Source organism: Narcine bancroftii, chromosome 3 (genome assembly GCF_036971445.1).
Source record: "Narcine bancroftii isolate sNarBan1 chromosome 3, sNarBan1.hap1, whole genome shotgun sequence".
Taxonomy (NCBI): Eukaryota; Metazoa; Chordata; class Chondrichthyes; order Torpediniformes; family Narcinidae; genus Narcine; species Narcine bancroftii.
The window spans coordinates 337415347-337431165 of record NC_091471.1 but is presented as its reverse complement, the minus strand read 5'-3'; the positions used below and the strand labels follow the sequence as shown (position 1 = coordinate 337431165).

The window sequence follows — 15819 nt, the reverse complement described above, 5'->3', positions numbered from 1 at the left end:
GTGACATCACGGGCACCAGACCACTCCATCAATGTCATCTATAAGAAGAAGTGTCTTAAGAAGGTGTCTTAAGAAAGCAAACTCAATCCTCAAGGACACCCACCACCCAGGCTATGATTGGGTAAAAGAGCCTAAAGACTAGCACTCAGCAGCACAAGGGCAGCTTCTCCCCACTGCTATCAGATTCCTGAATGATCAATGAACCAAAGTTACTGCCTTACTTTGACTTTTCGTGCACTATTTCTTATCTATTGTTGTAAGGTGGTTTATATAAATGTTTGCTCTGTGATGCTGCCACAAAACAACAAATTTCATGACTTGTTCACGGCAATGGATTCTGATATATTCGTGCTGGTTTATCAGCCAACTTAAATATTGCAATGAATGATCCAAGAGAATTATTTGGACGCAGCTTCACACAATCAGATGGAATAAAGTGAGACCACAAAAAACGCAAAGATGGAATTGGAAATAGGTTTTTCAACTGGAAATCTTCCATGCTGATGTATTTCAACCACATATCTGATTTTGCTTCTTCCTCTCTTGTAATTCTAAGAAAAATTAAATCTGTCTTTGACCTGGAAGCTCAAATTGTTGCAGTATTCATTGTTTTCGGGGAAGACAGTTGCAGATTCCTAGTACATTTATTGGAGGAAAATGTACTTTCTCATTGTGTTCCTGATTAACTTAACTCGAAGAGTAAAATAATGTTCCTTCCTCTTGATAATCCCAACAAATGTAATCATTCATTTGAATCCTGCCTTATCCGATTCCGATGTTATTTTCAATATCAGTAAAATCATCTCTCATCCTCTTTGTGTCAAGGGAATACAACCAAATTTATCCAATCTGCCCTCATAATTTAATCCACTAAATCTCCAAAGATTGAACTGATGGTTTAACTTGCCAGAATAGAACACACAATCAAAAATAATGGGGAAGTGGAGTGATAATAAGTCAAGAGAGATAAGTTAAGAGTTAAATAATTCAGAAAAAATTAAGCACGAGAGAGACAGGAGAGTTGGAGCAGTAAATTCATAGAATAAGGTTCAAGCATGAAGTTATTGATCTTCCTCGGTTACGGGTTGGCTTGAGATTCCAGCAGCAACAATTGCAAAAAAGATCTCAGGAAAGAATGTTCTTAAATAGATAAATGCCTTCGGAACAGGATTTCCAATCATCACCTCCTTGCTGCCTCTGTTCACCATGTATAGCACTTCCTCGGCTACTTCCACTGGGTGGACACCATACGCCAATTTCCTGAAGAAAACTTAAGTCGTACAAAACAAAAAGAACATTAATATCTCTTCAGCTCCACTTTAACTTTGTAATTAATCTCAAATTATGGTCTTAAAAAATGAATGTTGCATGTTTATTCCATTGTTTCAAATTGATTTTTAAAATGATACAGCAAAATTCAAGGAAGAGCAGTTGCAGTCTCCTGATCAGTATTCATGGCCAAAGATTGATTGCATATATTAGACTTTACATAAACTGAAATTCTGTCCATTTTCTCATGCAGTTATTGCATTTCAAAATAACTGGTGCAATTTAAATGTTTTGGAATATTTTTGACAATTAAATCATTTCAGGTTGGTACATAGCACAGTACAGGCCCTTCAGCCCATGATGTTGTGCCGACCTATAGAAACCTCTTCCACCATCACCTTCCTGACCCTCACAGCCCACAACCCTTTATTTTTCTTACAATTCCTTGTGCCTATCTAAATGTCCCCATTGTACCAGCCTCCACCATCACCCCTGGCAATGCACCAAAAAATCTCCAGGTTTAAAAAAAAACTTACCTCTGATGTCTCCCCTAAACCATCCCCCACACACCTTAAACAGATGTCCTCTGATATTGTCACCCCGGGACAAAGGTGCTGGCTATTCTCTGCCTATCTCTGCCTCTCTTAATTTTATGCGCCTCTTAGTTGAGTTGGGAAGATTGGTCAGTTAGCATTGCAATCCACAGAAACCGTTACGATTGGTGTGCAATTACTCCAAAACAAAGTTTCCTAAAACAGGAATGGCTTAAGATCCCTGGGTTTAGCTGATCACAATGTTTATTTCCAAGACCTCAAACTACATATGAAACAGGCAAATATATTAACCATATAACCATTTACGGAGCGGAAACAGGCCATGTCGGCCTTTCGAGTCCGCACCGGTTCTTTGACAACCACCTTACTTCAGTGTGAAGCAATAATCTCACTGGTTCTGCATTTTTTATCAACACAAAACTGTTTAAACAGACGTTCACATATTATCCTGTTGACATTAGGTAAGAATAAATAGGATAAAATGATGGCGTCTGCATATAACAGGAATGTATATGAAAAGGAATACTGTGCAATAAAACAGATTTGTTCACACAATGTCTGATAGGTCTCAATAAAAGTCAGTATGTTCATTAATATGAGAGTGCCAGTTCTGTTCTTCATTGGTGAAATGTTTGAAAATTATTTCAAGGTTTTTTTCGATCTAATTTTGTTATGCTGAATTTATAAATGAACCCAAGAAATTAACCTTGGCCTATGAATTCTTGAATAGCCAGAAATTTGATGGTGAGTGGGGATTTTTGTCACCACTGCAAATTCTACAGCTCAGCAACCCTGTGTACCTCCGATGAAGTATTTGTGACTTTGAAGTCTTTCTCTCAATTGCATCACCTTTGCAGAATAGAAACGGAGAGATCGCATTGAGAAACACAAAGACTGCAGATGCTGGAATCTTGAGGAGCAAATAAGGAGCTGCTGGAAGAACGAGGTGGGTCAGAAAACACCCATGGGTGGAAGCAGTCAACTGATGTCTCAGATTGGGACTGTTGATCAAGGTCAGTCAGTGTTTTGGGTAGGAACCCTTTGTAAGCCTGGGTCACTGTGTTGGGCGAGAACAAGGAGACAGGGCTGGAAAAATGAGGGTCTTCAGTATCGTGCTGGATCAACAAGAAGGATAAAGGCCAGGTGTGGAAAACAAGAATTGGGCTAGCCACCGAATGTCGGGTGCAGCTAGTGCTTTGTTCAAAGTGAAGGCTGAAATAGCAGGGATGTGGGAGTCACAATCAGCAGGACCTGAGGAGCAGTATTTGCAAGTGAAATGTGCATGGAGAACCTAGAGAGAAATCAGGATCCATGAACGGTCCCCAATTTTCTTAAAATGGAAGTTTTTCATAGAAATTGCATTGTGCAGTACATGCAAACATTTCTCTTTTAATCCCCTTTGCTGGTCTCTTCTACTGGGGAGGCCAAACACAAATTGGTTGACAAAATTGCAAAACACCTCCATTGCCCATTTAATCCATAAAGCCAACCAACAGATCCACAAGAGAGCAAATCTCAGTGAGGACAAGTGCCAAACAAGATTGCAGTCATTGCCCCAATACTTCCCTTAATTTGCCTTTCAGTGTTTCTCCTCACCTCCAACAAACTTCTCACTTCCCACAGGAATGCCACTAAAGTTCAGAATTAATGGGAAATTTTTCAACCTTCGGTGACTCCAGTTCAGAACCAAGGTCACAGGGATCTCAGATGTGAAACTGCAGGTGTCTGTGCTCGGAAGCTGAAATCGATGCCTTTGTCAACTCATACATTGACGCTTCTTTAACCTCTGCAAAACAAAGGTCTTCTTACAAACTGGTCCCTACTGCATTACACTGTGCATTATGAAGATTCACAACAAGGTCCTGGAAAGCACAGACTAGTTCCCATACCTTGCCCATTGGCACTGCACCTCAGTGATACATTAATACACCTGTGCTCATCAGCGCCACACCTCACTGACATACCTGTACCCACCATCATGATTTACATTGATGTACGTGGATCTTCCAGCATACTATGTCGTACTTAGAGATTTGTACTGAGCAGCCATGTACCCAAGACTTGTCTACTGACAAGTACGAAAACCTACTGATACACCTGTTTGCACTTGTACTCTACCTTAGTGAGAGATCTGTAGATAGTCATGTGCCCAAAAATGATCCTGCTGGCATTGACACTTAATCTCATTGTTATGCAGTGGAAATGAACACAGAGCACTCACACTAATTCATTGTACCCAACATTAACAAAACCGCGAGCTTCTGTAACCCAGTGTCATACAGAGGCAAGCCTGAACCTACCACCGCTACAGCCCAATGTTACACAATGTAAGATCTATTCCTACCAATTCTACTCCATTGTAAATATTCTGTTCTCAAAAGTGGTGTTATTTCACATCACACCCACACTTGAAATATTGCATCTCAGTTCCTGGCAGAAGTGTAACCCACATTTGCATTGAGAAATAACTGTTCCAATCAGTATTGTTTCCTTGTGCTAATATACAGCCAGACCTGGATACTGTTACTATCAGATGATACTGTACCTGATCTGTATCCCAGTGTTAAAAGAACGACAGGCCATATACAGCAATATTATGCTTGTGACTCTATTGTGAAGCGCGATACTGTCTTCACTCCAGTGCCATACAGTGACTGATCTGCACCCAACATGTGATCCAATGATATTTAGGGACAGTCCTATTTTGACTAGCATTGCACTCTAATATACTGACTGACCTGGATCCACTAATAGTGTAATCTAGGGTGCCAATCTGATCTCGCCTGCATTGAAGCCAGTGTTATACAGGGACGAAGTAGGTGCATAGCATCTAGTGATAATGACAGCCCAGCAGCTATCATTCTTACACTCCAGAGTCAAGAGCTGAATAGGATTCAGGATCTGGGCACGGACCTTTATTGGCCTATGATTCCCTAGGTCTCTGGTCCCCACCCTCAGGTTCAGTCTGATCCCTGGATCTCTGCCCCCCCCCCCCCCGTTTCCAGACCCAGTTACCCAGGAACATTTGTGGGTGGTGCTGATGAGGCTCAGTGGGAGGGCCGCTGCAGTTTGGGCAGAGGAGGAGCAGGGCCTCTGCAAGGTCTTATTGCTCAGATGTTCTACCTGATGCTCCCCGGCGGAATGCGGACAGGGGTGTTTTTTTTAAATCATCCAAGTCCACCCCTTGGTGGGGAGCCAAATGTTGCAGGTACTGAGGAAACAATGGATCAGAACAGGGTAGTGGAGCAGGTGTAAACTCCCACCTCCCTGTGCCCAAGAGGAGCTTTGTAGAGAAGGAAAATGACAGCAGCAGATGAGGTTAGTCCTAGGCATCAAGAGGTAGGGGAGACTTCTGGCAGTCCTGACAGATTGCTGCATGGAGTGCCCGCAGTGAACTGAAGCTTGGGCCAGTGGTCTCCAGCTTGGGCCAGGTTACAGAAGGCCTCACGCCAGTCCACAGGCTGATGGCGACAGGCTTCTGGGAACCATGAATTTGGCCTGGAATTCAAGAAGGTGTGATGGTGAGCAGGCCTCCCAAAAGGCCTCGGGCTTTGGAGACTTGGAACCAGGAGGTGTGGCCTGGATACAGGACCTCAAGCTGAAGTTCGCCACTGGCCTGCAGGCTATGCAGCGACATAGATCACGAGGCATCCAAGGCAGTGACATAGGTGGAGTTGGCAGGACCCTCAGCCACTCAATGTCTCTGAAGGGACTCTCTTTTGCTTCCCTTTCTTGCTTTTGTCAAGGCACTGGATTAGTTGACACCTCTTTTTTTCTGCAGGGCAAGCAAAGGAAAGACTTTGTTTTGTGTATCTCGTGTACATGACAATAAACTGAGTCAAGCTGGCAATGTTGAGTGTGTGCAGACAACATTGGGAATGCAAGAGATGGAGGAGACAGGAGGTCAGATAGTATCCATTGGTCTATTGCCCTGATCTACTGAGTTCCTCCAGCACTTTGTGCGTTGATCCACTTTCCCAGCATCTGCCGACTTCTTGTTTACCTGCATTTGGAATACAGGTTTGCAATCAAGGAAGCACCTCAGATTAATAAGGCTGAAACAATAACAAAGAAAAGCCAACTCAACCTCCAATCAGTCGCTACAGCGTTGCTTCTTAAGAGGACATGAGGCTTCTCAATGAATTGTTTGATTACATTCCCTTTAAGGTGTTAAGTCTGCCCTGAAGTTCCCCATCCCTGTTCTACAGCCTCTTACTGGTTTTATGAGAAATTTGACATGTCCAATCAAAATCACTATTGCCTAGAGTGGTTTTCAAACCTTTTTCTTTCCATTCACATACCACCTTAAGTCATCCCTATGCCATTGGTGCTCTGTGATTAGTAAGGAGTGACCTAAGATGGTATATGAGTGGGGGAAAAAAGATTGACAACCACTGCTTGAGACCCAATTGTTACGGAAATATTTTACTTGAGAAAAATTGTCATTGGCCCATTTGCTTTGGAGTTATGAAACCATGCACATAACGTCCATTAGGGATGATTTAAAAAAAGTGGTTTTCCAACTTTTTCTTTCCACTCACATACCACCTTTAGTAATCCTTACTCATCACAGAGCACCTATAGCATAGGGATTATTTAAAGTGGCATGTGAGTGGAAAGAAAAAGGTTGAAAATCACTGGTCTAGAGATATGGGACTATTATGCAGATGGTTCAGGTAACTCAAACCCTATCAGTGACATTTCATTTTGATTTCTCCTTAATTTCCCCATTTTTTTCCTGTATTTTAAAATCATCACCATCTCTAACTATTCCCGGTTCTAATGAGAATTGTGACAGATTATGTTATTTTTAATTATGTATAGATATGTTTTTGGAAGATAGATTGTGGGAGTATTGTACAGATACAAACACTTCTAAACAGATCTCATTTAAAAATGCAAGAGTTATGCACAAGATGGTGCCTACAAGTCTGCAAAGACAATAAACTCCTGTGCTGGAGATTTTCACAACGAGGTGCAAATGGAAGGGCCCATCTCAGGAAACTGATAAGATCTCTCATGAATTGATTTTGGGAGTCAGCAAGCTGTTTTGGTGGAGTGTGCTGTTTTAGGAAGGTCATGTGGTTATGCAAGCAGAGAGAGTTAGACAAGTTTTTCTCTAAGAGGGACACTGAGAGAGTGAGAGAGAGAGAGAGAGGGGAGGAGTGTTGGTTTTCTGCAGTGGCTTTTGGAAGCTTGTTTGAAACCCCATTTTGAAGATGGGTTGTGAGTTCTGAGTTCAGCCTGTTCAAAGCCTTTGTGATCCATACAAGAGGAGATGCCTGGCTGTATAATGTTTCACCTGAGATAAGGGAAACAGAAAGGGAAATCTGTGGTGACCTGAAAGAAAGAGGTTATCATCTGGAAAACCCTGACGGGGCAGGTTTCTTCAGCAAGGCACTGAAGTGGCTGATCAGAAGGAATCAGTTTGTGTGTGTCCAACGAGCACAAATCTCTCTCCGAAAACCAACAAGAACCTTTCTGAGCGGTAACTATTTATTTTTCAAGCACCAAAGCCAGGTGAAATTCATAAATGTCAAATTCTGTGCACAGTCTAAGAAATGCCTGATACCGGTGAAGTGAGGTTGGACTGTGAATCAAAGAACTTTTCTGAACTTATACACACATTACATACACGTGTGCTTAGAATTAGAAGAGGGTTAAGTTAATAGCAATAAGTTAACGTTTGATCCTGTTTTTATGATTAAAGATAATTAAAAATAACTTTTGTTTAAGTAACCATTTGTCTTGGTGAATTTCTATTGCTGCTAAGTTTTGGGGTCCTCTGGGCCTATCACAGAATTGCTGCCTGACCTAATAGGTATTTCCATATTTTCTTCTTTTATTTCACATTTTTAACTATTTGCATTTGCAACATTTCTTGGCTCTTTAAATACTAAAATAAAACTATGAAAAATGACATTTTAAGCTAAGGTTTTAACCACCTGAAGTCTCAGTCTCAGCTTGTGGATGGAGGTTGCATTTCAACTAAAGAAATGATTGCGCTGAATTATTAATTTTCCCCTCATTTAAACATTAGTAGGTTCATTGGTTATATGGGTGTATTTGGGTGGCACGGCCTCATGGTCTGGAAGGGCCTGTCTTGTGCTGTATCTCCAAAAATATTCTCTTGGGTTCCTTTTAAAACCCGTGAGTAATTATGGTGATTCTTACATTTCCAAATGGATGCTTCCCAATTCCCAGCTTCTGGCATTTGATGATAAGAGCGAATGAATGTTGGGCTCACAGTGCTGACAGTAATGCCATATTCTGTAACCTCAGCCCGCAGGCAGTCAAAAAAGGCTTGAAGAGCATGTTTCGATGCAGCATCTTGAAAGAAAATAAAACATCAACAGAATCATCTAATGTGAGAATCAATTTCCTCTATATAATTTACATCTCATAATTTTTAAGTATTATTTGATCATTCAATTTTAAATCACATTATCTTGGCTGAACACTGTAAGTTGCATCATGTAATTTTGAATTATTCTATTTAAACACCACTAGCTCTGTTTAAGATTGCTACGTCAAACTTATGTAAAACGCATTTCTTCTTTCTTTCTTTCTTTTTTTTTATGATTTAGATTTTATTGAGTTCTGTAAAAAAGTTTCCCCAAACCTTGACTCAGTGTTAAAGTTAAGTAATTATAAGTCACAAAACATAGATTTATCTATAAAATTGAAACAAACATGGCAGCAAAATTATAAATATAATAACCATATGTGCTTATTTATGCCTCTAATAGCAGAAAAAAACAGCCATTCACTAATATTCACAATGTCCACCACTATTTCCCCCCCCAACCAGGAAACCTAGATATTTGCCCTATTTTTGTGTATGGATGTCCAACTTATCAAATGGGTTATAAGACATCTGTTCAAACGCTGCTAATTTGGCCATTTCTGAGGAGCACTCCTGAAAGGATGGTTCCCCCCAAATTCTTTCAACCTCTAAGTATAACTTGTCTCCTTAGCATGGTACTTATCTGAATCCAAGTTTGAGGGTCCTTATCCCCAAATAACCCAAGTGTGTCTCCCAAGACAAAGAGTCTGGGGCAAAAAGGAATTTGAATACCTGAAACTTCACCAATAAATTTATGCATCATAAACCAAAATTCTTGAATTCTGAGACAAGACCAAAGCACATATACTCAATCCCCTTTATCTGCTTCACAGCACCAGCATTCAGGGGTATTTTCAACACTAACCTTGCTGGAGTCCATTAAAAATTGAATTAGGCACACTCTCAAGTCTCTTGACCTAATTTTAATTTTTTTAAAAAGTTTATTTATTTTAATATTTTAAGCTTCACATTATTCATTTGTTTCACTTTCCACGATCAGAACATTCCTATTTGAGATAAAGAACAGAGGTGTTTCAAGCTCAGAGATAGAACCACAGGTCAGAAGCATGCACCATTTTAAATCTGTTTTGCATAGCGTTCATGTGATGTCTTGCATGTGAAATTGGCAGGTACTGATATCCTCTCTTTATTACAATTAATGGACACACAGATCAAATTTTGTGTAAATCTTACAGGCTGCACGGAATGGAAGTCCAAGTTTTCCTTGGATACTGTTGACCAGCACAATTTGACCATGATGTCTGGCAATCATTGATGGAAGAAGCTCTGTGAAATGGAAAAGATACTGTAAGAAATCTGTGTTGAAATTATTGTAAATCCAAACAACTCTCACAAATTTTATTGACCACAAATAATATAAAACACCCCTCTCTGCTACTGGATTCTGGACTTACAAACAGAAAGAGCACAGTCTGCCCGAGTTGATAGCAAAATGTCAAGTACCAGCATGCTGAGCATGGGTGCACCTCAGGGCTGCGTGCTCAGCCGCTCCTGTTCATGCGACTGACCCTTGACAGCAATGCCAGATCCAGATCCAACAGAGTCATCAAGTTTGCAGATGACACGACAGTAGTTGGCCTCATCAGCAACGATGAGTCGCACTACAGGGAAGAGGTGGAAAATCTCATGTCACAGAACGAGAATAACAACCTGAGACTCAGTATGGACAAGACAAAGGAGATGATTGTGGACTTCAGGTGGAATTGAAACAATCACCCTCCACTGTCATGGTCACGTACTCACCTTTGTCAGGAGCAGTGCCGGCCGCTACTGATGACATAGGTGAGTGCGCGACTGTGACACCACCACAAATCAATAACTCTATAGTGGAGAGAGTTCCTTGGAGTCCGCTTAAGATGTGTCCTATCCTAGACACACATCTCCTCACTTGCCAGGAAGGCGCAACAGCAACTACACTTCCTGAGAAGATTGAGGCGGGCAAAGCATCCTATCAACTTCCTACAGGACCCCTACCATCCCACACATAGCATCTTCCAGCTACTCCCATCAGGAAAGAGATAAAGAAGTATCAGACCCAGAACCACTGGCTGAGAAACAGCTTCTTCCCACGAACATCTGATGAACTGCTCATACAATCCCTCTGAGACTACTATATATTTAACAACATTTATATTCATATGTACTGCATATAAATCGCTTGCAAATGTGTGTGCTATGTCTAGATATGTGTTTGCATGTTTTTACACAGAGGTCTGAAGAATGCTGTTTCATCCAGTTGTACTTATACAATCATATGGTAATAATAAACTTGAATTTAAACTCATTTAAATTGAAGACTTTGGTGTTCTGTTCCTTCAAAGCTCCAGCTTCATGGATTTACCTTGTATCTCACCGCTCTCCTTATTGTTTTGAAGGCTTGTTAGTCTGATCCCACTACTATTTACTTCTTGTGATCTCTGCGCTATATCTAAGACCAAATGCCATTTCATATCAAGATGGAGTAATATTTGTAATATGTTTTACATCCCATGAGATCAATCTGAATTTTTCTACACAGTGCCGTCTATAACATTTAGGACATATATGCTTTTTTTCTTTTATTTACCCATGTTCCACAGTTTTAAATTGTAATCAAAGAATTCACATGTGATTAAAGTGCCCATTTCAGATTTTTTTTGTATATATTTTGGTTTGACAATGTAGAAATTACAGTATTTTTTTATACATAGTCCCCACATTTCAGGGTTCCATAATATTTGGGATATAGCAATGGTATGTATTAAAATAGATGTTTAGTACTTTGTAGCCTATCCCTTGCATGCAATGACTGCTTGAAGTCTGTGATTCATAGGAATCACCAGGTGCTGAATATCTTCTCTGGTGATGCTCTGCCAGGCCTCTTGCGGCCATCTTTAGCTTCTGCTTGTTTCGGGGGCTTGCCCTCTAAAGTCTTCTCTTCACCATATGGAAGGCATGCTCAATTGGACTGACTTGGCCAATTTTAGCCTTAAGAAACTTCTGTGTGTTGCATGAGCAGTATTTTCATTTTAGTCATACAGCACAGTAACAGGCCCTTTTCAGCCCACATGCTGCCCAATTACACTCAATTGACATACAATCCCCGTAAGGTTTTGAAGAGTGGGAGGAAACCAGAGCACCCAAGGAAACCCAAGCATACAAACACCTTTCATGAACGCTGGTCCCGAATGCTAGCAATGTAACAGCGTTGTGCTAACCGCTACACTAACTGTGCCACTGTGTGTTTGGGATCATCGTTTTGCTGTAGTATGAAACGCCATCCAATGAGTTTGGAGGTCTTTGCTCGAACTTGAGCAGATAAGATGCTTCTATTCTTCTCACTTCACTTGTTTGTTGTCCCGGGCTGTCCAAGGTCTGGAGGAGGAAGTGTACATCAGGTACCGATTGGACGGCTCTCTCTTTGACCTTCGCCACTTGAACACACAAAGTGCCTCTCCACAGTCATTCAAGAAACCCTTTTTGCTGATGACTGCGTGCTCTTGATGCACAAAGATAATGATCTACATTTAATGCGGAACAAATTCTCAGACGTTGCTATGCTCTTTGGTCTGACCATCAATCTGAACAAGAATGATGTACTCCATAAGTCCTTACCAAACACCAACATCATAGAACCAAAAATCACTGATAACAACACCCAGCTGACAAATGTAAACAGCTTCATCTCGAGTGATGGGTCTCTGGACAAAGAAATTGAATCTAGGATCAGCAAGACTAGCTAGGCTTTGAGGAGGCTGCATACCAGAGTGCTCAATCAACACAACGTTTGCATCTCCACAAAGCTGAAAGTCTACAGAGCTGTGGTTATCCCTTCTCTCCTACATGGATATGGGACCTGGACTCTGTACCGGTCACGTCAAACAACTGGAGAAATTCCACATCCTTGGCATCGTGTCTCCAACCTGGAAGTCTTGGGTCGCACGAAGTCACTGATCATCAGAGCCAGATGTGATTGGTGGGACACGTCATCAGTATGGACAACCACTGTATGTCTCACCAGCTGCTTTATAATGAACTGAAGACAGGAAGGAGACCTCAAAGTTGTCCATGCAAGCACTATAAAGATTCTGTGAAGGAAACCCTATGCTACTGTGGCATCCTGCCAAGAGAACTAGAAGCTGCGGCTGCTGACAGGTTCTGTTGGCGAGCCCTGTGCGATGAGGCCTACACCAGTTTTGAAGCCAGGTGCTACCAGAAACTGGTGGAAGGCCATGAATAGCATCGCAGAGCAGCAGCCACAGTTATTACAACAACCCACTTCCAGTGTCTCCATTGTGCTAGACTTTGCACTTCCAGACTGGGACTGCAAAGTCACCTTCGTGTCCACAGAACACAACAATGTGTCTTCTTCGAACTGAAGGACGATCAATATAATACTTCTCAGAATTCATTTTGCTACTGCCATCAGCAGAGTGATGGAATTGTGTTTTAATCTTTACGTATATAAAATTCTATAGATATTTTTAGAAAAGTTATTTTGTGGGTTTGGACACAGGGGCACTCACAGACACAGAGCCTTACACAGAAACCATTTTGGAAGTCGAAATGTCTGCTACGTTCATTGTTTAGGGGAAGCTGTGTAAATAGTCATAAAGCAAGCAATTGTCCATTAAAATGTTGAAGACAATAAATGTTTACTCAGAGAAACAATTGTGCATGCAAGAAAGCTATTTGCTGGTTGAGCTGTGTAGACAACTTGGAATCACATTAGCTCATAAATCTTTGGAATTTAAACTTCAAAGACAGCAATGATGTCATGTCACATGATTAAAGACATTTTCAGACAACATATTACTGAAATCAGAGATATTAGAGTATCATCACCTAATAAGTGGTCCTTCATGGCATGCGCCGTCGCTAATTCGTGCGATCACTTTATAAGAGCAATTCCCTGTCAGGCACCATCACTGATTAGCACATTCATTACTTTATAAGAACGTCATCGCTCTCCGTCCTCCCAGTCAACACAACCAGTCAGAAGCCTCTGTGAAGCCTATGAACATGACAAAGAGAGCTGCAGAGTTCCCTATGGGTAGCAGTGAGATGGAGAAAAGGAAGCATCTTGCATTATCAATTATGCAGAAGATGAAATTATTGCGGAAGCTTAATAGTGGCATATCTGTGCATCGTCTAACGGGAGACTATGGTGTGGCATCGTCCACCATATATGATTTGAGGAAACAGAAAAAACAGTTGTTGAAATTTTACAGTGAGACTGATGAATAAAAGGAAAACTTTGCTTGGGCAAAAAACGAAGATATTGACCGGGTGCTTATTGAGTGGGTGCAACAATGAAAAAGTGAACGCATGCCACAGACTGGTCTGCTGTAATGAAACAAGCTCGAAAATTCCACAAAGAATTGAACCTTGAGGCTGTGTGAATATTCGCATGGATAGCTGCAAAAATTGAAGAAGCATCACGGTATAAAATATCTTAAAATCTGTGAGGAAAACTATTCTGCAGTTTTTGCACTTGTTAATGCATGGAGAAATGTAACTGAAGCAACATTAAAACATACTTGGCATAGATTTTGGACGTCAACAATGTTTGATGGAAATGAGCCTACAGGTGAAGACTTTGAAGGATTTTGTGTCAGTAACAAGAGGAGGATGATCGCCAACCTCATTACCAAAAGTGTTGCAGCAGAAAATGTAAATGCGTTAGAGGCAGCTGACATCGAAGAAGAGCTGAACATTGGCAATGACACACCGTTGTGCATACCTTGAGTGATGGGGAAATTGCTGAAATGGTGTCACGTACCGATAAGCATGAGGAGAGTCGTGATGAGGACGAAGACATTGTGCGCACGGGTGAAAAAATGCTCATTGATGATCTGGTTAAAATGTGGGATCAGTTCATTGATGGGATGGAACAGCAATAATTTATCAGTGAGCATGAGATTATGGCTGTTTATTCAATTAAAGAGAGGCTGCTTAGACAGAAACCTCTTTTAATTAAACAGATTACACTGGAAAAAGACTTTAAAAAGAGTTCATTCTGACACAGTGTTTGACCTGTAATGTGTGTTTACTGCATTTGCGCTGTTTGAGATGTCTGCGATGACTGAACCAGTTTTATTTTGAAGTTTTACTTTAAAATTTAAAAAAACATGCTAGTGATATGGTCTTTTATAGTAATTATTTATCTAAATTCATTTAATACCCCGCACCCCCTGTTTTGTGTGATTTTGAATCATCAAATTTGCTTAAGTAGACCACCATTTTAAAATGATTCTGAAATATGGAAGATTCCAAACAACAGCAGGTGTCCAGTCCTGATGATACTGGATAAAAGGTTAGGCACCTGTATCTGTATTCCCAGATCTCTCTATTATAACGCACTCGTTAGTGTCCTACCATTTACCACGTATGTCCTTTTTTGGTCTGATCTTCCAAAATGCAACACCTCACACTTGTCTGATTTAAATTCCATCTGCCATTTTTCAGTCCATTTTTCCAGCTGATCCAGATCCCTCTGCAAGCTTTGAAAAACTTCTTCTCTGTCCACAACGCCTCCAATCTTAGTGTCAGCTGCAAACTTGCTGTTCAAATTTACCACATTATCTTCCAGATCATTGATATAGATGACAAACAACAATGGTCCCAGCACTGATCCCTGAGGCACATCACTAGTCATATGCCTCCAGTCTGAGAAGCAATCATCCACCACTACTCTCTGGCTTATCCCATCCATCCATCCATTCTTGAATCCAGTTCACTACATCACCATGAATGCCCAATGTCTGAATCTTCCTGATTAACCTCCCATGTCAAAGGCTTTACTGAAGTCCATAAAGACAAATTCCACAGCCTTTCCTCCATCAACTTTCCTGGTAACATCTTTGAAAAACTCTATAAGATTGGTTAAACAGGATCTCCCATGCACAAAGCCCTGTTGACTATCCATAATCAGTTCCTGGCTATCCAAATAAATTGCATTGATGAACAATTTCCCTGATTGGAGTTGATTTCCTCTTTCTCTCTGCCCTCCATCTACCCAGTTCATTTGATTATCTGCCCCAATGATCTATGCATGTCTCATGGTTTCAAACGTTTATTTTACATTTCATTCCCATTACAATCCCATCGAGTTACTTAATGAGATTAAACATTGAAGATATGATACCACAATCAAGTATTCTTTTCATCATGTAAGGAAATTCTTGCTTGTGATTTTTTTTATATAACTAGCATTGCGGTTTGAGAAACAAGATACCTTTCGTTAAAGAAATGGGTCCAAAATAATTAGCATCCATGATCTTCTTGTCCAGTTCAAAGGGGACATTGAGGGCACCTCCTTTAATTTTCAGACTGCTGTTGTTAATGAGTACATCCACGCAACCATAGGACTCAAGGATTTCCTTGGCTTTCTCAGGGATGTTCCCTGTTTCACTCAGATCCAAAAGCACTATCTTTGGGCTGTAGGTCTACAAAAAGAGGTACCAATTAGTTCCTCACACATTCTTGTTGTATTCAGTTTGGTAAATTAAATGTGTCAAAGAAAGCCAAACATGTAAATGGACTTTCATTCATATCAGAACCATGTCTTAAAAGGAAAAGTTATTGCAGGTTAGTACAGGTTGCATTTGATTAAAAAATATATTCATTGATGTGTTTTAAAGAATTCTT

The 15819-nt window shown here is 40.7% G+C and overlaps 1 protein-coding gene across 2 annotated transcripts in view; it reads right to left on the bottom strand.

Annotated features, from left to right (window-relative positions):
• Positions 1-839: 839 nt before the first annotated feature.
• dhrs7cb (dehydrogenase/reductase (SDR family) member 7Cb) overlaps positions 840-15819 on the bottom strand; it is a 49073-nt gene continuing 34093 nt past the window's right edge. For both annotated transcript variants that reach the window (XM_069929468.1, XM_069929467.1), the window contains exons 5-8: positions 15407-15617; positions 9364-9456; positions 7998-8153; positions 840-1270 (exon numbers count right to left, since the gene is read on the bottom strand). In XM_069929468.1, the coding sequence (XP_069785569.1) occupies positions 1062-1270; positions 7998-8153; positions 9364-9456; positions 15407-15617 (669 nt within the window). In that variant the 3' untranslated portion in view covers positions 840-1061. The remainder of the gene's footprint in view (positions 1271-7997; positions 8154-9363; positions 9457-15406; positions 15618-15819) is intronic.